The sequence below is a fragment of the Echiichthys vipera genome (genome assembly GCF_963691815.1).
Source record: "Echiichthys vipera genome assembly, chromosome: 7".
NCBI lineage: Eukaryota > Metazoa > Chordata > Actinopteri > Perciformes > Trachinidae > Echiichthys > Echiichthys vipera.
The window spans coordinates 26,163,177-26,186,477 of NC_139832.1; the positions used below are offsets into that span (position 1 = coordinate 26,163,177).

Below are 23,301 nucleotides of genomic sequence, written 5' to 3' on the forward strand. Positions count from 1 at the left end.
GTTGTTAAATGTTGGATTCTGTATGTGAAGATATGAGTGGACAGTTCCAGTGGTTTGTACTAAAAACAATGTTATAAGTCACTGCCTTTTCTGTTCTTTAGAAATCACAAAATGCACTGACCAAGCTTTAACTTTTCTCTAACTTATTTAATGAATTTAGTCAGTAGTCAAATCTACTGTTGTTGCAATTGTTACGTGTTGTCCAATTGTGGATTGTAAAGTTTATTTATTTATTTATTTACTTTTGAATGAGCTTTGAAAAAAATAAATATTCATAGGCTGAACAGGATTCAAAATAAAATCAATGTAAAAGACAACAGGTGTTTCACTGGCCACTGTCTTTAAGGGTACGGGAGGTAGAGAATCTTAATTTAAAGAGGATATTTCATAGAGCTGAGGTGGGATAGGCAACTCCATGTGTGTGATCAGCACATCTGACTCATCTGATTGGGGTCAAATTTTAGAACTTCTAATGTCATAAGTTCAAGTCTTCTATCAGAAAACCTGACCTGACAACAAGAATATCATTTAATTGTTTGGATGTTTCATATTGTATTAATTCAGTTTTATCTTGCATTCATTTTATTTCTCAACATGAAGGTCTCTTTTAAAGACTCTATACTGCAATCAGCCTATTAAATGTCAACCAAGTGTTTTTGATTGTTTGGAATTGTAAAGGTTGAAAATCTTTGAGATGTCATTACCTCAGTGCCCTCAATGGTAACTTCATCTATGTTTATTCACCAAGACACTGAAGACAGTGATCGTGTCACTCAGACCTCCACTAACTGGTTCTGTCAAGGCAAATGTCAGCTCTCAGCTCAGCTGTGCAACAGAAGGAGTACCCCAAAGTACCCAACAATTAGTGTTAATAACAGGTTGATAAAAACTGAGTTAGGTCCACTCATTTTTCATCACTAAATCCTATGTTAATATTTACAGTGGATGAATTCAGACTCACTGCAGCAGCATGCGCACACTGTTGAGTTCCACCTATGTTTGCTTATCTTAAGAAGTCCTGCTCAGTCCGTATCCGGGATATTTTGGCTTAACTTTTGTAAAGTGGGAAGAAGTGGCGACTGTAAGTGTTCCTGGAGTTCTCTGTGGTAGCTGGTCCCATATCAAAATCTGGCTTTAAAGCCTTAATTATGAGAGTTTATTATGCTCACAAGGTGAATATTCCTTGGATTAATATGGGTCCAGCAGCAAATATTTGTTCCAATGCCCACTAATGGATCCAGCAATGTGAATTCATTCAAATACTAGTGCAGTGGCAATTCGGAGTGGGCCGATTGCTTGGCCCGCAGTATTGCTGATAGCAGGGTTGTCGAATTGGCGTGCCTGTTGGGAGCGCGTGCCCAGTCGAAGCATGGCTGATTGCAGTATTCTCCAGAACCACTCATCTGATCGACTTCACAGTCGACATCGCACTTCTTTGTGTCCTCAGCAATGCACCAGCCAAGTGTGAAGTCCGTTGGATGAATTCTTCCTGGGACAGCCATGTGTACATACAGTACATGGTATGATGATGCCACCTATCAGCCACACTACCAGATGTGTCTGGCCACTCAGACAACATATGTGTGACGTGTCCACCAAATGTGGTTGTAATAGCACAGAACGTTCAGGAGATATGACATTTTTTGTCAGCCCCGCCCACAGCATTGGAGAAAACTTTGAGGACCAGCTATACCATAACTGTATGAAAGATCAAAAATCCCCAATTTTTGTTTTGGTTAAGAGAAAATATTTGGTGATTGGTTGCTCAAAATTCTAGGAGTAGTACTAAAAAACCAGATTGGTAAACAATGCAAAAGGCAGATAATTGCTTCTGAGGTAAATGTGTGTGTGGCTTTAATGGGTAGATTTGTCTGGACCCACAGAATCCAGGAAAGAAACATATTTTTGTAAAAGTTTGTTGTTATAGTGCCACCATCTGGTGAAACTGCACCAAATTTGTCACGACATCCTTGGGTACCAATAAACCCGCCAAGCGTGAAGTATCAGATCGTTCTCAAGATATGCAAGAGAGAAATATGGACAGACAGAGATCCCTTAAATAACCCATCTATGTACCAAGTCCAGTTTATTAGAATATATATAGAGAGAGTGGATGATGATGGCTGTTTTGAAGATAATAAGTGATGCTCAGCTGTAAGAGCTGTCAGAAATGAGGTCAGTTCCTGATACTGGGAAACCACTAATGGAAATAAAAACAGCCGAAACATGAAATACCTCTGTTTGTTACTCACTGGGACAACATCACTCACACAAACACAAAACCAAGCACTTGTAGGAATCACACAGCAGGTCCATACTATTGATGTTCCTCACTTCAGATCACGGTCGTGACGTCAGCCTGTTATTTTGTGCTGTTTTTTAAGTTCTAGTAAACAGGAGTCCTGCCAGGCCTCACAGGGAGCAGGATCGAACCCGCTGCTGCTGCTGCTGATTGGGGATATAAGCAGCCTGGAACACTGGTCTGAATCACACACACATGCTGGGACTGGACCGGCTGCTGCAGCAGATATGGTAAGTGGGTTTTGGCTTTTTCTAACTTTTATTGCAGTTTTGTAGTTATTTTCATGGAATGATATGACAATCTTTGGTTGAATTTGTAAAAGTGACCACTTTGCTGTAGAAAAGGATGAATATTTGTTCAGTTATTGATCCTTAATAACTACTCATGACACACTTATTACAGAGATAAATAAATGTATTTGTAAACAAATCAGTGACTAAAATACTGATACTAATACTCCTAAAATGTTCAACTTAACTTGAATTTGCCCTTTTTCCCTCTTACACACAGTAACTCAAGTCATTTAGTAATGAATCTATCATTTCTTTATTGATTCATTATTTTTACATGTAATATAGATAGCTACAAACTTCCCTGAGAAACAGTCGAAAGAAACTAATGTTTTCACACTGGTGTGATGCAACAAGTGCTTTTCAAAACAGTAAAGAAATACAAGGCAATTTAAACAGAATCTGACATTTTAAGATATATTTAGTGAAATAAAAAAAAGAAGAAATTAAAATACCATAATAATGATAACTACAACAACAATTATTATTATAAGCATAAAGAAAAACACCATCATTGTCCCAGTTGTAAACATGTACATGATGGCAGTAAAATAGGTTTGGTTAGGTTTTTTTTATTTCAAACGTGAGAAAATAAAATAAATAAAATATATTTTTTTGTGAATGACTTAACTAAACAAAGTAATGCAACAAGATAGATAAACAAACCAAAAATAGATTTGAGGTCAGATCAGTTGGCTTATAACAGGCACTTTATTATTAATGTTGATTTAGAGGCATCTACACACACTAGCTACTTCCAATATGATTGACACTATAGTTCACTCTATAGTGAGCAGTAAATAGACACCAGTTATCATCATGTTGTGTCCTTAGTAACATCATTTTTTAATCTATTAAAACTTGAGCCAGGCTGATTTATCACTTTACTGATATCACTGGCCATTATTGGCTTGTCACAGACATATCAATATCAGTTGTATCAGCAATTATGTTTTCTATTCAGAAAATAATGCTTTAGGTGATTTTGAAATAGTGTCATATCGCTATTTTTTTCTTTTTTCTTCATTAAAATGGTCAACAATTGCCTAAAACTGAACACACAGTAGCTTTTTAATGTATATTTAGTTATTGTTCATTTTCTGTATAATTGGTCACATAATGTACTGTAAAATGGGAATCGTACTTGTACTCAGAAGGCTGCTTTCCTGAACAAATCTCATATCTGTGCAAAATCGGTGTCAAATCCACATCGAAAAGGTCTATTTTCACTTCAGATCGAAATTCACTATGTCGGCATAGTGACTATATCGGTCAGGCCTTAATATAAAACACGGTTCGAGTTGGTGTTGTGTTATACTAATATTTTGTCTACTTACAGTATGTTATTTAAATAGGTTTGGACACTATTATAAAATATATAATTCAGCTGTGTTATTCAAGAAATACAGCTTTATAGTATATACTGTATATGTCCAGTTGGAACATCAGTTCTTTTAATAATTCTTCTCATTCTTACTGATTCTTATGCTATCTTGTTCTGTTCTCAGTCTATGTGCACATCCACATGCTGTGTGCATGTACTGTCAGATGCAGCTGCTGTATATTTCTTCTTATATTTCTTCTTTCTTTACTTTTGTGACTTACAATAATGGTTTTAGGAGCAGGAGCTCATTATAATCTAAAACCAGTGTATGCCTTCAAAACAAACAAGTAAAAGTATGTTCACTGCCACAGTTCAAGGGCTTAGAGATTCTTCTTTTGTTTAAGACATGAGACAAAAGTAGGCAGCAGCCAGGGTTGTTGAGATGTACTGTAGTCTGAAGAGGTGGGTAGGATATGTCATGACTCGGCTCATTCCACCACAGTGGAGCCAGAGCAGGGGAGAGTGTGACCAAGATGATTTGTGTTGTTTGCTTGTTCTTGTTCCAGAAGATAAACGCCACAGTTGTCTGGACATGTACATTAGTCATCTCCCTGTTCGTAGAGTCCTGTCATGCACAAAAGGTAAAACTCAACAGTTGTCCACTCACGTTTTCCATTGGTTTCCTGCATCACACACTTTAACCAGAGCATTCTTTCGATCCCCTCAGCTGAACATCCACTGGGGTCCTCAGTCCATGATGTACTTAAAGGGCAAACGTGAGTTTAACCACAAAGTCACTTTTTAATTTTTTTTAAAATTTGATTTATTTGACAATTGATTGAAACATAGATATTAAATGATTGCAACACCAGTGTGCATGCACATTGTAAAAGAACATCAAGTATAAAAATAAAAAAGTTTAGTGTGGTCCTTGTAGTTAGATGTCAAAGATGTGTGTGTGTGTGTGTGTGTGTGTGTGTGTGTGTGTGTGTGTGTGTGTGTGTGTGTGTGTGTGTGTGTGTGTGTGTGTGTGTGTGTGTGTGTGTGTGTGTGTGTGTGTGTGTGTGTGTGTGTGTGTGTGTGTGTGTGTGTGTATTCACATTAGGCATTAACGCATTACATCTCCAAAAACAGTTGGTATTGAATTATGTTGAATGCCACAAGTTTCAGACTTTCCCTATCTGAAAACACTTTCTAGCCACGAATTTTGTTCATGGTCCACTTTACCTACCACTTTCAGGGACATACCTGCACCCCTCTGCAGTGCTGTCAAGTGTACAATTCAAGTAATTGACAGATGTTTCATGTTTGAAATCCTTAGCTTTGTTTAATCTGAGTTTAGAGCCAAACAGGATTGATTGTTTTCCCAAGGTGTAATGAGAGCTTATTATCAGACAGACAAACACTGATGTTAGTCTGCTGTTTGCTGAGCCATTCCTGGAGCTGGGCCAAGTTTTTGTCAACAACCCCCAGAGCTGAGTCATCTGTGTGTAGGAACAGGTCACATTTACATGCCTCTTTCATGTCATTTATGTAGACCAGAAACAACAAGGGGCTTAACATAATTCCTTGGGGGACTCCAGACTTTAATTAAAACTAAAAAGAGCGAATACTACTGTTATAGAAGCTGTTAAAATGGTCTCCCCATAGGGGGGCTGGTGGCTGAGTGGTTGGTTTCTTGCTTATTTATTTGTAATTATGCAACAATAGCACTATATTGCTTCGCCCTCTCTGGAACCCTAAAACATGTGTCATTGAAACCAGAAGAATTGATCAGGTGTATCACAAACTGTGATGGTAACAAACAAATCACTAACAGGATTAGTGTTTCAGATAAGTCAATAAAAGTACAATTTAATATCAATGCAATGTCAGCACAGTGACATATTACTTTAACCCTGTTTCTGCTCCTGTTGACTTCAGATGGCAGGAGGTTTGTGTTGGAGGATGACAACAGTGTTCTGAAACAGGGTCTGCAGGGCTGGTACGCCGTGCTCAGAGGTAAAGTACCACTTTACGTCATCTCAGCCCATCATTTCACACTCCAATTGTTTCCTAATAGCTGTATTTCTTTTTTCACATTACAAATTAAGCTACTGGGGACAAACCCACAGAGAGTTAGTATCAAACTCTGCAGCTATATTTTAGCTCACTGTCTGATTTTGCAACACATTTACTGTTCGATTCAGTCTCAGCACTCACTAGCAGCAGCACTAGCAGGTGTTTTCAGTGAAAAAGCTTTTTTTAACTCACTCTACATTACCTGCTATGCAGCAAAGAGCACACAGACACAGTCAGAGACTAGCTGGTGAACATAGGGGAGCATTTAGCAGCTAAAGAGACAGAGATTTCCCTCAGGAGCTGGTGGAGACCAAAAACAGAGTTGAAAGAGAGAATGATATTCATCAGATGAATCAGATTCATGTTTCTGCTGGTAGTTGAATATGTTTGATAAATACTTGTTAGTCTGTCTGTTTTAAAGTCATTTCACCCCTAGTGGACAAAGATTATTGATGCAGGTAGTTTAATATGGTAACCCTCTAACCCTTGCATGGGCCTCCAGTAGGGGACTCCGTAGTTCTGCTAGGAGACTTCAACACCCACGTGAGCAACGATGGAGACACCTGGAGAGGAGTGATTGGGAGGAACGGCCTCCCTGTTCTAAATCTGAGTGGTGGTCTGTTATTAGATCTATGTGCTAGTCATGAATGATCTATAACACACACCTTGTTCAAACATAAGGGTGCTTATACGTATACATGGTTCCAAAGCACCGTAGGCCAAAGGTCAATGATCGATTTAGTGATCATGTCATCTGATCTGAGGCCATATGTTTTGGACACTCGGGTGAAGAGAGGAGCAGAGCTGTCAACTGATCACCATCTGGTGATGAGGAGGGGGGAAGATTCAGGACAGACCTGGTAAGCCCAAATGGTAAGCCCATGAAGGTGAACTCGGAACATCTGGAGGAGGCCCCTGTCCGACAGATCTTCACACCTTCGGCGGAGCTTTTCTGGCATCTCTGTGAAGATTGGGGGCATTGAACCTGAGTGGGAAATGTTCAAAGCTTCCATTGCTGAAGCTGCAGCGGTGAGCTGTGGCCTCAAGCTCTTAGGTGCCTCAAAGGGCTGTTACCCTCGAACACCGTGGTGGACACTGATGGTCAGGGAAGCTGTCCAATTCTGGGATATGTTATCCCGGAAGGACTCCTTCAGGACTCTGCCTGACAGGCCAGAAGGGCTACAGCCTTTGCCGTTCGGAGAAGTCATGGAGAAGGACTTTCGGGCGGCACCAAGGTGTTTCTGGAAAATCATTTGGCACCTCAGGAGGGGAAAATGGGGAACTGTCCAAGCTGTTTACAGTAAGCAGGGGATGCTACTGTCCTCAACTGATGAGGTAATCGGGCGTTGGAAGGAGCCCTTTGAGGATCTCCATCTGACTAACATGCCCTCTATGGTAGAGGCAGAGCTGGAGGCTGATGGGGGATCATTGTCAATGAGGTAGTCAAACAACTCCACAGTGGCAAAGCCCAAGGGAATTGATGAGATTCGTCCATAAATGCTGAATGCTTTGGTCTGTGAGGGGCTGTCTTGGTGAACAAGTCTCTTCAACATTGCATGGAAGTCTGGGACAGAGCCAAAGGAGTGGCAGACCAGAGGGTGTGAGCCTGGTAAAGTCTACTCCAAGGTGCTGGAAAGGAGAGTACGCCCTGTAGTGAAACTCAGATTGAAGAAAAAAAATGCGGATTCCGTCCTGGACGTTGAACAATGGACCTGCTCTTCACTCTCGCAAGGATCCTGGAGGGGGCCTGGGAGTATGCCCATCCAGTCCACATGTGTTTTGTGGATCTGGAGAAGGCATATGACCGGGTCCCTCGGGAGATACTGTGGGAGGTGCTGCAGGTGTATGGAGTAAGGGGGTCACTTCTGTGGGCCATCCAATCTCTGTACACCCAAATTGAGAGCTTTGTACAGATCCTCTGCAGCAAGTCGGATTGGTTCCCGGTGGGGGTTGGCCCTCACCAGCGGTGCGCTTTGTCACCAATCCTGTTTGTGATTTTCATGGACAAGATACAGAGTTGTAGTCGTGGTGGGGAGGGGTTGCAGTTTGGTGGACTGGGGATCTCATCTTTTCTTCTTACAGATGACGTGGTCCTGATGGCATCATCGGTCAGTGACCTTCAGCACTCGCTGGATCAGTTCGCAGCCGAGTGTGAAACGGCTGGGATGAGGATCAGCATCTCTAAATCTGAGGCCATGGCTCTCAGTAGGAAACCGATGGATTGCTTACTCCAGGTAGAGAATGAGTCCTTACCTCAAGTGAAGGAGTTCAAGTACCTCGGGGTCTTGTTCACGATTGAGGGGACATTGGAACGTGAGTTTGGCCGGAACATCAGAGCAGCGGGGCGGTGTTGCAGTCGCTCTACCGCACCGTTGTGACGAAAAGAGACCTGAGCCGGAAGGCAAAGCTCTGGATCTACCTGTCAATCTTCGTTCCTACCCTCACCTATGACCCAAAGAACGAGGTTGCGGGTACAAGCGGCCGAAATGGGTTTCCTCAGGAGGGTGGCTGGAGTCTCCCTTAGAGATAGGGTGAGAAGTTTAGCCATCAATGAGGAACTCGGAGTAGAGCCGCTGCTTCTTTTCGTTGAAAGGAGCCAGTGTAGGTGGTTTTTGGCACCTAGTAAGGATGCCCCCTGGGCGCCTCCCTAGGGAGGTGTTCCAGGTACGTCCAGCTGGGAGGAGGCCTCGAGGAAGACCCAGGACTAGGTGGAGAGATTATATCTCCACACTGGCCTGGGAACACCTCGGGATCCCCCAGTTAGAGCTGGTTAATGTGGCCCGGGAAAGGGAAGTTTGGGGTCCCCTGCTAAAGCTGCTGCCCCCGCGACCCGGAGAAGTGGTTGAAGATGAATGTATGAAAAACCACGTATGTATTTATATTTACAAATTCCAAATATCAGTTTGTGGTATGTACATTTCATTTAAAAAGAGTAAACTGATGGGAATGATAATATCAGGTTTGTGCTTTATTGTTGATATGGAACTCCCTCTTGTGTGCGTGTGTGTGTGTGTGTGTGTCTGTGTGTGTGTGTGTGTGTGTGTGTGTGTGTGTGTGTGTGCGTGCGTGTGTGTATGCATGTGCAGGCATCCAGAGGCAGCAGTCCCAGGACTTCAGTAAATCCGGTCACATTGTGAGCTCAGAGAAAGTCCTCATCCACTACCTCCAGGAGAGATGAGACACACTGAGACGTTCCACACATAAACGGACAGATCACTGAAAACATGTCCACAATAACACAGTTTATATCACAGCAGTCCACTTTCTATTGAGTGGCAGGGACACAAGTGATACTACAACCCAACCAGACCCTCAGCACGTGTTCACGGAAGCTCTGGTTATGGTGTAATAGTATAGGAATATTTCAATATTTCTCTCAGCTTTCCTCACGTTTCCTCAGTGAAGTGTTGTGTTTGTATTTGTCATGCATGAATAACATATATGTGTACACTCGTCTAGCTGTATATAAAGCAACAGAAAAAGATCAAATGCTCTGAATAAATGATGGAAGATGGTCTTCACATCTTTTGTGTCTTGATCTTTCTGGATGCAGTGTGTCCTCTTGGCCACCAGAGGGCAGCAGTCCATAGTAAATGTTGGATTTCATGGAAAAGGCAGATGCTCTTATAATCATACTCATACTGTGTGGGACTGCTGACTGAGCAGAGTGTTGCATGAGAAAACAATATTTAATCAGTGCAGTAAATCATTCGAAAGAGTAATCAACCAGATGTGATTATGCGGTAAGTGTGATAAATGACACAATGAAAAGCTTTTTATAAATGAGAAATATTTTAAAAATGCCTAAACATATATTAAAATATAACATATACAACATATATCATTTGGAAAATGAAAACTAATGTTGAAATGATTGATAAATATTAGTGTAGTTTCCAGGATTTGTGTGATGTGAAGGCACACAGATTGGTATACTATACTGTGGCTGTCAGTGCTAAAGGCAAACTGATGAATATAATCTGAATGTTATTGTAAACAAATCCAAGGTTCCTGTCAGTTCTTTGTCCCTTTGATGATTGACACAAAGCACTTCTGATTAAATCCCAGATGGAGCCTCAACAGAGCAGAGGAACACAAGGACATACAAACAGTGGTTTACTGCAAATAAGTACATTTACTCATCTGTACTTCATTATAGTTTCAGGTACTTAAATATTTACATTTCATACTTTACACTTCACACTCTGGGGCAAATCTACTTTTTACTCCACATTTAACTGATATCTGTAGTTTTGCTTCTTTTAGCAGATATTTTACCTCATTTTCACCAGACATGGTTTATTTAGCACTTACTGTTTGTACATTTTCACCATATTTTTGAATGCCTGAAATGGGCCATAACTTTTGTCATGCATTTCTACCCACAGGGGGCGCTACAATATCATTAAAACATGATATTTCTGTTGACTTTAATAAAAATAAACTCGGTAAACAAGTTCTCTCAGCATTCATAGCATAAACAAACATGGAACCAATAGCTCCACCTAGTGGCCAGCTAGTGAAGCACCACCATACTCCTCAACATAACATTTTGATGGTAATCAAACTCAGCAGATGTACAGATGATGAGATGCGGAACAAGTCTGTAGCATGTCACAAGTTAACCTGTAGGTGGTGTGGTTGTGGCAGCAGCAGCAGCAGCTTCCAGCTCACACGCATTTTACTCCGAAATGCAAATATTCTGCTTACACGCTGTCTTGCAGTTCTGATATTCATATGGATAGTAAGGAAAGTGGCCTAATAATGAAATATGATTTAAAATCCGTATTGCACCACTTCCTTATGTTCTTTATACTGTGAACACTCATCATTATCATCATCATTTTTGTTACACTGTACAGCTATTTTCCTTTTGAAATACATTTTTTTTAGCATGAATACATTTCTGTTATGTACTGAAAAATCTTCTTTATTGTGACCGTTCTGCACCAAACACCGAGTCCAGGTCCTTTGTGTGAAAACCCATTTGCTTATACCCCTGATTGTGATGAGCGCTTTTATTTTTGATACCTTGAGTACATTTTATGTTTTACTTTATCATCAAAGTGCACTTTTGTTTCGTGAATGCAGGACATCTCCTGCACAGTGTGGCATTACCACTTCCAGTTAAGGCTGCACTTACGGCAGTGGATCGGGCGCCCTGCCTCTATTTTACTGGGCCCCTCTCTCTCTCCACCCTTTCCTCTCACTCTTCAGCTGCTCTAATAAAAAGGAAATAAAAGCCCCCCCAAAAACGGAATATAACTATGGATCAACTAACTAATGTGAAAGGTGTCGCTCGTTGTGATGACCAGCTGGTGAACACACAGTAGTGTAGGAGCATTAATTCAAGATTCAAGATTCAAGGAGCTTTATTTATCCCGAGGGAAATTATTGTGCAACAGTTTCAATACAAAGATGGGGAAGGATCAGAGTGACAATAAGCATTGAAACATAAATCAAATCAAAATAAAGCTAACATCAAATAAATCAAACAATAACTAAATGTGACGGACATTAAACGGCAGCTAATACCCTGAGGAGCTGGTGGAAACCAAAGCAAGGCTCTTCTCATTCACAGTTTCTACATAAAGTGTAGTGTATGTACTTTGTAATACACATATTTATGACTGCAGAATTTAAGGAGCAATGAAGCAAATGGGGAGTTGTAGTTAAAGAGCGGTAAAATCCACTTGGTGGTGAACTCCTTCCTGTATGAATGAATCCATTTTGCAGCTGTAGCTTGATAAGCTGCTCCGACTGGAGCCAGAGAACCTCCACCTGAACACCGCGGCCTCTCTGTTTCTCTCTCTGTCCTCTCCACAACCTCCACCACTCAAAGGCCCATTTCCTCCAGCCATATAAACAGCCTCTATTAGCCTCAGTTAAACCAACAGCAGCGGTGCTTGGTTAAGTTAATCCTGTAATGGATATCACCTCTGTTTAGACGGATCCCATTTCCGCACACACCAACCCCGCACATTTCACCGTGCCGCTGCTGGAATCAGTTTAGACATTTCTTCCTTTTTTCACTGAGAGGGAGAGCGAGGTGTGAACTTTACACTACGTTTACCCTGAGCACTGACTGTATGCCCTTAGGGACAAACATACACCACATTTGTGCTGCTGTGCTGCTTTCTGGTTACAGGGATGTACATGAACATCTGTTTCACCCCCAATGCACGTGTGACCGCACACAGATGTGATGCTACTTTGTACCTGTGTAGTGTCCTGTCGTGTTTTTGTAAGGAGAAGAAGTGCCGATACTTCCTCTGTCGACAGAGGACAGCATGAAAGAATGGATGGAAAGCAAGAAAAATGGAGGAAAGGCATCCAAAGAAGAAAGAAAGAAAGAAAAAGAAAGATATAATTGCCATAAAGAGAATGGAGAGGAAATTAACGAAACGAGAGGTGAAATGAATGTAAGAAAGGAGGGATGAGGGGAAAAGGGAAGGATGGTAGGGAATAAATGACACTGGTTAAAAGGGGATAAATAGAAGAAAAAACAGGAGGGGATTAAGTTATAGAAATAAAAGAAGGGAAGATCCAAAACTCAAGACAAAAGGGTGAAAGACAGAACAGGAGTGAAAGACAAAGGAGGAATTTAAGCAGAGGTTATACATAATCAGAAAGACAGATGGAGGGATGATGAGAGAGAAAAGTAAGGAAACGAGAAGATAGGAATGAGAGAGAGAAAGAAAAACCAAAAGAAAGGATGGAAAGAATGTTACCGGATGAAAGAAAAAAGGAAAAAAAAAGCTCTGCTTAAGTCAAAAGAAAAGAGGAAGTGAACACGTAATGCCTTTTAATAATACTTTATTTTTGATAATCATCATATTTGATCTCCAAATGACATTCACAGTTTAGTTACAGACTCCTATAGAAACCAGCTGTGTGTTCAGCGCCGCTTACACGTTACCACGCACGTGTCTGTTATCGGGCAGGTACATCCTGCTGTCCTCCGTCCTCTGACACACGCTGCTGCGGCGCGGGGCTTCACCTGCGCACTGAGCAGCACACACATGACACACAAGGATCCTTACTCAGAAAGGCACTTCCTTTGGTTTCCAAAAGCTCGGACAGTCAGGGGAGGACATCCTTTTTTTTTTTTGTTGTTGTTGTTGGCTAACCACACGACCATCATCATCATCATCATCATGATCTTAAACGGGCTACACACAGAGTTAAACAGTGACATCGAAGGGTTTTGCGACATGACTAACACAAGCACAGATTGGCTGTTTTCTGCTGAGTCACACGCCCGTCCAGTGTAGTTTCGGAGGGAGACATTGGCACATTGGCTGGAGCTCCATACTGCACTTGGATCTTTCTTCCACAGAGTCAGAGGAGTCTCTGTCACAACCGCAAAAAACTGTTGGCATTGCACGTTTCTGCACACTTCTAGCGTCTGTATGACACGCACCGGGCTTTCAACTGACAGCAAGTGCTCTGGAAGTCAGGTGATAGTTTTCATGTCTAGGCCTGAGTAACATTAATCGTTACAGTTTGAATTCACAATGTTAATCGTGTGTTTAAAGTGTTGGTACAATGCCAATGTTTTTGTCTGGCGACTCTGTTGCTGCTCCTCCAGTACAGAGATACGTCCGGGATGTGTTTAGCCTAGCTTAGCACAAAGACTGGAAGCAGGGGCAAACTGCTAGCCTAGATCCCTAAAACTTCCTATTAGGTTTGTTGCCTTTGCAGGTTCTTACCAAACCACACATTTTTGGATCGTTTAAAACACCAGGAATATCTGGGCAAACCACTGAATATTTAAAAACAGTGTGCAGGGCACCCTGAAAGAATAAATCCATGTGTTAGCAAATAGGTTACGGGTAGATTCCTGTACCAGTCACCAAATCAAAGTTGCCCCAAAGAGTTGACGAAAGGCTGAGGGGCTCTCGACACGATTGGATCATTTATGGCAGATCCACGGTCAGTTTTCCACAATATATTCTTGACATTCAATTTTTCAATCAATAATTAAGCTGCTTCCAAATCAGACATATATATTGGACTAGTGTGGAAACTGAAACTATGTCATAACAACCAAAAAATAAGTTCCTTTGAGTACAAATCTCACAATATTGTGCTTTTAGAAACACGACTGTGGTTGGTTTAGAAAAAGCTCAGAACTAACGACTCCTGAACCTTTTTTTTTGTTATAGATTCCTATCTTTATTCAGAAAAGTAAATATGTATAAATCTGACAGTTCTGGAGTGAGACAGAGTAGAAGCTAGGCTACGCTAACAGTTTCTACCTGCTTCTATTCTTTGCGCCAAGCTAGAACAAACAGACGTGATACACTGATGTTTCAGCTGACTCTGGGTAAGACTATTGTCCCCATTAGCCTGCTCGAAAAAAAAGAAGATCCGTGGAGACCTACTGTATACCTCCCTCCGCAAGTTAGATTACCTCACTACACACAGGTTAGATAAAGAGCATCATGTTAGCACCATATCAACTGAAACATTACAGGTAACGACGGTCATGTCAGTTCATATTGTACATTAGTGGTGCACGTTACCAAACACATTGACCTTGAACACTGCCACACAGTGGGTCAGGTCCTGTTCGCCCCCTTAGTTTCTGTTTCGGTTGCTCAGTATTCGCCCTTCGATCACCAGTGGGAGCTCAGCGCTCCTCTCCATGATTTCAAACCCAGTGCTTGTTGGTAAGGACACAAACTGTCGATGGTACATCAGCGAGGATACACCATGATGAGCACCTAACAGGAACTGGAAAGTGAAAATGGTTCTTCATTTTAGGGGAGATTCCAGGATTTCCTTCACTAACATGGGACATTTAGGCATGCGTCCATTACTAATGAAGTTGAACCTAAACATGGAAACACCTGTCCTCCTTCATCTTTTATTAAGCTAGAGCACTGTGTGCATGCAACACGTTCAACAACCACCTGCCACACACACACACACGCACACACACACACACACATGCACACACGCACACAGGTCATCTCAGTCCCCCGTCTCCTCTCATATACAATTTTAAAGTACAAGAATAAGAAAAATACTCTCCATATTTTATACATATTATAAAATGTTCTCTTCCATAAAAACTTCTCCCAGGTAATGAAAATCGCCCTTGTTTCATAATCTTACATTTACATTTACATTTTACAGTGACACACATTCGAATGAAAAACAATGCGACTGTGTTTTGCGTGGGTGGAGTTGTTGACATCAAACTTTTGACAAAATACATCCAGGTCAGCAAAAAGACATCCGTTGACCCGGACGATACATCCCCCAGCTGTTTGCTCGCAGCACATGTTCAGCAGGACAGTGTGTATCAAACTGACCAAATAATAATAATAATAATAATAATAATAATAATGAACTTAGTGTTAACGGTTTACTTTCCTACCTCAGTACCTCATTTCAATGATAATGAGCAAGGGCTTGCTTGGAGATGCTACATCTACTTCTGCTTTCCAGGGGAGCTGCATCTACATTTTTATTGTAATTTGAACTGAGCGATGCCGCAGCGGGAGTCGCTGTACGCACAGAAATCCTCTGTCTGCTACAGGACAATACACAATCAATTGGCAATGCATTTATGTGTCATTTTATGGTTTAGCCATGAAATATATGGGGAATGTGTGACAACCGGGAACTAAACAGTGGCAGCTGTCACATATTGGGGTTGACCGTGTACTCACTAGACCCAAGTCCTCCACACATCAGCCCCTGCGAGACAAAGGTTGGAGAGTAGAGGGTAAATTTTGGGCATCATGAAACTCACGAAAGGTTGTAGCTCCTATTTCTTATATGAAATCAGGTCTTTTTTTCCTGTAGGTGTTGTGGATCGCTTTGGATCAGCATCTCACAAACTGCTTCACACCCTCACAAGCCAACCAACGATTACAGAAATGCGCTGATCCTCATCTTTTCGATGCCTTCACATTTTTGTTGCCGTTTTCCTGTCTGTATGTCCAGGCTGTCCTCATTCGCGGTTTGTACGTATACCTCTGAAACAATAATGCACCGTATTTCCTATGTATTCCACATATATTTTTACTGTAGAAATTACTTTTGGAGCCAAGAAGGAAACAGGATGTAGTATTAGAGCGTCAAAATCCTCATAGGGAGGAGGGTCGGGTGGTTCTTGGGTCTGAAAACTCTGCATTTTCACCCGATGGACTGATGTTCTGGTCCCAGAGGTACGAAGATTACGTTTTTTAATAATCTTCTCCGTCATCTTTTGTTGCCTAAACTTGACCGCCATGGTCACCAGCTGGTCACTGTTAAACAGAATGTCATATTTTGTCGGATACAAATGAGTGTGCAGATGTTTTCGCACGATTCATTTGTTGTCTGATGATGTAATCTCTCCGACAAATCTCTGATTGGTCAGTTGTTTCTCAAACTGGTAAGTTAGTCTGTACTTAAATGTACGTAAAAATAAAAAATGCTATGACTTTAAAATGACAAATCCCACTTTAGCTGAAGAATTTGAACTGGTTTAAAGTCTCACTTCTGTCAGTGTATTCAATGACTTCTATGTCCAAAAGGTTTTTATTGACTCAAACTCAAAATAGACCAAAAACAGGGTTTCCTCTTCCTGCTGCAGACAGCAGGGACTGTTCTGAGCAGGATACTGCATACTGCCATCAGTGTGTTGTGACTTTTATTCATGTTGAATAGAAAACTAAAGCAAACAACCGTAAGCTTGTTGTAAACACGCTGGAAAAAACAACGGCCACGATGACGGAGAGAGGGTTTCTGATCATTTGCACATCCTCTGTTGCACATTATATGGCTGATATTATTTTGTAAACATAATTGTGACATCGATTCAGTTTGACAGTCAGGCCAAAAATATTATGGTGTAATTAGAAGCAGAATGTGAGACAGTAAAGAAAGAGCCGGCCAACATTGCTCACTGTAAGGCAATACCCCCAGAGCTCCAACAACAAAGATAGGGCCTCACACCACACACACACACACACACACACACCACACAGGTTTATATGACCCAGTATAACTCGTGCAGCCTTCTGACTGTTCAAACATGACAGGAATTTCTTCATTTGGAACTCTCATGGTTAATAGTGTCTTTGCGTTCATACGCATGTGTATGTGTGATTATAGTTTGAGTGAGTTGAGTATAGTTTGAGGGAGCTGATGTCTCTGCTCCTTCAATACTTAAATTCAGAATGAAAATCCCACCAAACAGTCCCCGTGTACCTACACCACCCATTTAACACACCTTTCAATCTCCTCCCTGTTTTCAGGAGAACTGTTAAAATGATTTGAATAATCAGAATAATGATACAGTATATAGGATTCACAGTAGTTATGTTTTCCATATTAGTGATGCCAGACTGTAAAGGCACCTAACAATATCCTAGTACTGACCACTTTCAAAAGTAATGAGAGTTTATTTTATTTTTACACATTTCAAAATATATATATATATAAACATGTAAGCCTTGCATTAAACCAATGAGATGAATCATGATTATGTATAACTGATTTAGTGGGGGAAAAAAAATAAACTGAAAAATAAAAATGTAAAAAGTATTGCAGATATCATCAGATCCCAGTCATCTCACTTTTAACTACGTAGTTCCAACCAGTTTATTCTGTCTTGACTGTATTTTGTGTAAATACAATTAGGGCATTATTCTAATGCTGCAAGTGCAACAACCAGTGCAGAGCTGTAGGAGTTGGGCGCTCAGACTGTGCGTTTTGGTTTATGTGTGTGCAGCACTAGCAGCACAAAGTGCAAACAGGATGGCTGAAGTGGAATATAGATTAGAGCATGTGCTGATTAAAAAATATGCTCTGAGCCAATTACATACAGTCTGAAACAGTCTGAGTTACACTCCAACGTGTGTCCTGCTGCCTTCACGTGTCTGCAGGGATTTAACGACCTGAAGAAAGAACGCTGTGGACAAGTCGTACTGAAGAAGTAAGAGAATCACTCATATTTATTTCTAGATCCATGCAGATGGATTTACTGACATTCCTGCTTTAACCACATCGCACATTCATTTTTACAGTTTAATATAAATGCATCGACTGGTTGGAAATCAAGGAGTAGTTAAGAGTTTTAAAAGATAATTCCATTACTAGTGTGTATTCACTTTGCTGTTGTTGATGAAAACCCCCCAGACTGGCAGCAGAGTGACTTTGCTCTGGTAACAGACGTGGGCAAAGAGCGCTGCTTGCACTGGTCGTTGTGCTGCCAAGAAAATAGAGCCCTTAGTGTTTCACTTGTTCTGTCGTTGTCTTTGCGTAGTGAACAAGTCGGCTATCCTGCATTTAATAGTGATGTTTCTGATCGGTCCAACTGATGGTTTGTAGGTTTGGTAGTACTTCACAAGCAATTTTGTTTTAGAAATGATTTCTTTAACATTGTTGACATCAAACTGACTTATGGCTTTTACGGGAGCATTTACAATTATTTCTCCACCTTGTTGCTCCCTCTAAGTCTACATTGAGCAGTTAAATCCTTTTTCCCCAGGAGACTATACATTATTGTTTTGAGCCTGACAGTTCAGCTCTATGCATTACCTCGGCCTCATGGCGGACATGGAAAAAGCCAGTGTTGGTATGCCTGTAGATTGTAAACAACCCACAATCCACCGAGGCTGGAGCAGAAGCTAGCAGAAGCTAGCAGAAGCTAGCAGAAGCGTCTGCCCTGCTTTCAGAGGTCCGTCCGCTTTAAGGAGAGAAACTATCAATGAATCGACGGGACAACCCTTTAAAAGAAAAGGTGCTTCTGGGAGCACAGTCATCTCTAGTTGTCATAGTTACAGCATTCAGTGGTTGTACCATTCCATAGTCCTGACTGTAAGTGTTGTCCGGGTTACAGTGTTATTATGTTGCCGTCCTCTCTCATGCTCTCTTGACTGCTACTTGATGTGTGGGCGGGGTTTCCGTTGTGATTTGACATCATGGAGCTGTCATTCAGGGATGCTCCGACGCTATTGGGCAATGAGATGCTCTGTGGGAGGGGCCTAACCACGGTAGAGTTGTGCGACCTGTTGCTAGGTGAGTCTCTGTTGAGGTTAGTATTGTTACTGTTGGTTACCCGGTTGGAGTCGTAGGGTGTTAGGCAGTCATTCTCCAGAATGAGGTCGCCATCGTCATCGTCTTCATCGCTGTCGCCCTCCGCAATGCTGTTGCTGTGGTAACAACAAATGACATGGCAAATAATGATTATAGAAAAGTTTGTTGAATGTCAATCCAATATTCTCTCTCTGATAACTCATGGCTGTCTCTTTAGCTGCCAAATGCTCCACTATGTTCACCAGCTGGTCTCTAAAGCCCCTTTCATACATGCACTGCAAACCTGAAATGATCTAGGCATTACCCAGAGGAGCTGTAAGTGAGAGCGCTAATGTCTTATTCGATCGGACCGGGCATCAAACGGAGTTTATCCTGCCAGCCTCTTAGAACAAAGACCATTTCATCTCAGAAATGTCTAAAGGGGCCTTCACATGATAACCGTTTTGTGCTGGGCTCACCGCGAGGTTGGGCGCAGAGACCCAGTAAATGGCTAAACCAACGTTAGCATTAAAACAACCGTGAACTGCCTATTCACAAACCTGGTGTGATGCTTATAAACCTCCATCATTACGTTTTCTTCCCAGATCGTGATACGACTTTAATGTAACGTTAAATTGTTCGGGAAACTTGGACACACCAACAGTACGTTTTTCCTTCATCTTTCTAACCGGCCTGATGTCGCTCTCTGGTTGCCTAGGATACGTCAACGTCACACTCGAAGCTTCTATCTCGTTGGTTGCGCTTTTGAAAGGTCAGCGGGCAACAAGGTCAATGTTCAACTGATTTGAACTTTGAGCGCAGTGGCAGAGAGGCAAATCTGAGCGGTGCGCGCCGCTACCTTGGGCGCTACATGTGGGAAAGAGAAACCCCACACAGTGCCTGGGCCTGATCATTAACAATTTTTAAATGTCAAAATGTTTACTCTCAAGATAGCCTACAATCAGTTTAGTTCATGTGCTACAATGATGTGTTCTGGCCAGTAACAAAACAGTTTGTTACCATCAGTCCCTATATCCGCAGATGTCATTAGGAGTGTCTGAATGGTGTAGCCTAGTCTAATATCACAGAGGACCAACAGCTGGAGGATTGTGAAGCCTAATAGTTACCTGGAAGTGTTTCCAAGGAGATTTCAGTTGGTTTAATTGGGAACACTGCTCCTCAATTCATTACAACTTGTGTTAATGCTGACTCAACTGTATCAAATGTGTCTGTATTCCAATATCTTTCTGCTGACACTCCAAATACACCCACATGTTTGCAGCCATTGATTGAGTGAGTCGATCAAGAGTCGTTGCTTTGTTTTGTTGCATCACATTCACCTTTATATCAGTGGGAATGTGCAGAATGCATTTGATAAAACACCTTATGACCTAAAGCTGTAACCCTGACCTCCCACTATAAACATATAAGGGAGAGGGAGAGAATAGGAAGTGTCAAATACACTGGAGGAGGTCTAGCTTCACCCAAGTCAAGCCCCTCCACTTGTCTATAATGTTCATCTCCCTTCCTGTGCGAGTAAACAATAACTCTCTCGATCCATTCTCCTTCGTCAGCTTGTGGTGTTCGATTGCAACATTGTAGCAGTAGGCCAAGTTTTGACTTCAAATTATTGCACTCAGGGCAGGTGGATATTGATAAAATGTCAATGGACACTCTTAAATCCAAAGAAAATCATGCTATGCCTGCACAATCCATGTTCCTACAATGGAGGATGTTCTTCATGTTAAAATGACACTTTAGTTGCTGTTTCTGGTTATAAAGTTGGCGGACGTGAGTGTGTGCCAGTGAGCTAAATTCACGCTGGGGAATGGCAGTCATGGTTATTGAATAAGGTCACGTGTAATGTTTTTGCATAATTAATGGCACCACCTCCCAGCTCAAGTCATCTTCCAACTGCCTTTCACAGTACACTTAGTTGTAATGTGTGATTTCCCTTTGATCTAGTGTTTGTATAGGTTTAAATTCGATTGATTGATTTAAAGTATTGTGTTGCTTTATGCCAGTTGTCAGTTAAAATGTCCCAGCCTCGTTATATTGCCACAACTTGAACTGATGCATTCAAATACTGAATGCAGAGACCTTCTTTTCATTCTTCACTAAAGATGATATTTACCAAACCAACCAAAGCTTTTTACACAAAGACTGAGCCAACACAACCGCTCCATCATCCATTCTGATTGGTTGTCATGAGCCACACTGTTTTTAGTTGTAGCCCCTATCTAGAAACTAATGAACAGCTGCTTATGAATGCAAAGTCTGATGCTCATCTTTTGTACCAAATATTCATCAGCTGTGGTGGGAATAAGGTACATAGTTGAAATTAAAGTGGAACAATGGGGACACTTTGTCATTCCTGAACCGTGGAAGGTTCATTAAAATGCTAAACACACATTATCTCCATGACGATGTTTTGATCCTCGTACAACACACAGTATTTTTAAATCAGCAGCTTCAGTGCAAAAAGCAGGCCCTTTGCTTATGTCCATGTCATACCTCGCAGTAATGGGGTTGCTCTGAGAAGCGGGGCTTGGTGAGTCATGTGACAGAGCGGAGCCTGCAGATCCGGCTGAGCCCACAGAGCCAAAGTTGCCCATTGAGGTTTTACTGCCGCGGTGCACCACGTTGTTCCTCTGGTTAGCTGGTTTGACAGTCACAATGAGGTTGTGACTGTTGGCCACCATCATGTCTGTAACCTGAAATGACAGATGGACGTCTTAGCTCTGACGTAAGAGAAACACAGTCTGTTCTTATATGTTTATGTGTTTCTGATATTGTATTGAGATCACAGAACCCTTATATAAACTATGCAGCAAAAACAATTCCACTGGTTTCCACCCGTTTCAATAATTTCGTCACAATGCTGTAACTGATATGAAAAATCAGAGATGGCATCGAAAGCGTTGGGGTAATGGCGCTAGTCTCACTCACAAACATTACTGCACCTCCAATCCACCACATTTTATGTCAAAAATCTAGGATTTGAACATAAAATCGAGTAAATCTACCGTCGTAATTTACAAGGAAAATACAGTTGGGATTAGCTTTAATAAGTGTTTGAAATCCCTTTTCTTAGGATCATCATTAAATCAGCTTTGGGTCAATGCTGAAGGTTTTTTTGAATTGTTAAATTATGAAACAAAACCTTTTTTCAGCTTAGGTTTAAAGTAACTGGACTGATAACGAAAAAACGATGTATTGCTGTATACTGAGCTGAGCTGGTTTCACAAGAATAGATCAGCTTTTGGTAATCTTGAGGAAAAACAAAAAAAGAATCCTCTCAAATGTCTCTGCAGGCCTCCGCAAGGATTCATTTACCTGATCCAAAGATTTCCCTGCTACGTCGATGCCGTTGACCTCGAGGATCTCGTCATTAACTCCCAGCAGCCCCGTGCTTTCTGCTAGCCCTCCACGTACCAGACGGGAGATGAACACCCCTGGGACCTGCAGGAGGACGGAGGAGAAACACTGAATGTTACATCCATATATCTACAGCAAATCTATGACACACACAGCAGACAACGGGTCCAAATACGTGTCATATTATTATATGATGACGATCATGAACTTTTAAAAAATATATTTTGTCTGGTATACAAATGGTAAATGGACTTGTACTTATATAGCACCTTTCTAGTCTTCTGACTACTCAAGGTGCTTTCACACTACTTGCCACATTCACCCGTTCACACAGACATTCACACTGATGGCAGTGGACATCTACAAACCATCTAATCTAACCATTCACACCACATTTACACACCCATGCGCAGCACGGGGAGCAATTCGGGGTTCAGTGTCTTGCCCAAGGACACTTCGACATGTGGACCGGGGGAGCTAGGGATCGAACTGCCAATCTCTCGAATGGAGGACAACCCACTCTACCACTAAGCCACAGCTGCCCACAAATGCACATTTATTACTTTCATCATGTTCATTTAAAAAACTTTTAGAGGTATGAGCTAATCTAGTCTATGGTGTTTTGTCAATGAGTCATAATTGATGATGACATATTTCTTATATTATTATTATCCCCCATTTATTGCTTAACATGCTGTCTTTATGCTTCTGTGTGGCATGTGATAATTACCTTAGGATGTAGGAGAAAGATGTGATTGATATTTTCCTGCATGCTTATTCACGATTACAATCCCTTTTAAAGTTCCAGTCTCAATAATTGAACACTTGCATACTGTATGCACTGTCCAATAAACCAATAAAAGAATAAACAGGATCGTGGATTGAGCTTCACTTTCAGCATTTTCACATCAATCGAGTCTCTTTCA

General features: G+C 41.4%; 2 protein-coding genes across 3 annotated transcripts in view; one reads left to right on the top strand and one right to left on the bottom strand.

Annotated features, from left to right (window-relative positions):
- Positions 1-4,358: 4,358 nt before the first annotated feature.
- spx (spexin hormone) lies at positions 4,359-9,155 on the top strand (the record flags this gene model as incomplete). The annotated part of the gene is made up of 5 exons (XM_083916942.1): positions 4,359-4,382; positions 4,483-4,557; positions 4,644-4,692; positions 5,840-5,917; positions 9,064-9,155. 5 exons carry the CDS (start codon positions 4,359-4,361, stop codon positions 9,153-9,155), a joined length of 318 nt encoding a protein of 105 aa, XP_083773068.1.
- Positions 9,156-12,826: 3,671 nt separating this feature from the next.
- The window catches only part of pard6a (par-6 family cell polarity regulator alpha), a 40,348-nt gene continuing 29,873 nt past the window's right edge, over positions 12,827-23,301 (bottom strand). For both annotated transcript variants that reach the window (XM_083917121.1, XM_083917122.1), the window contains exons 4-6: positions 22,334-22,459; positions 21,512-21,711; positions 12,827-19,134 (exon numbers count right to left, since the gene is read on the bottom strand). In XM_083917121.1, coding sequence (XP_083773247.1) covers positions 18,816-19,134; positions 21,512-21,711; positions 22,334-22,459 — 645 coding nt within the window. In that variant the 3' untranslated portion in view covers positions 12,827-18,815. The remainder of the gene's footprint in view (positions 19,135-21,511; positions 21,712-22,333; positions 22,460-23,301) is intronic.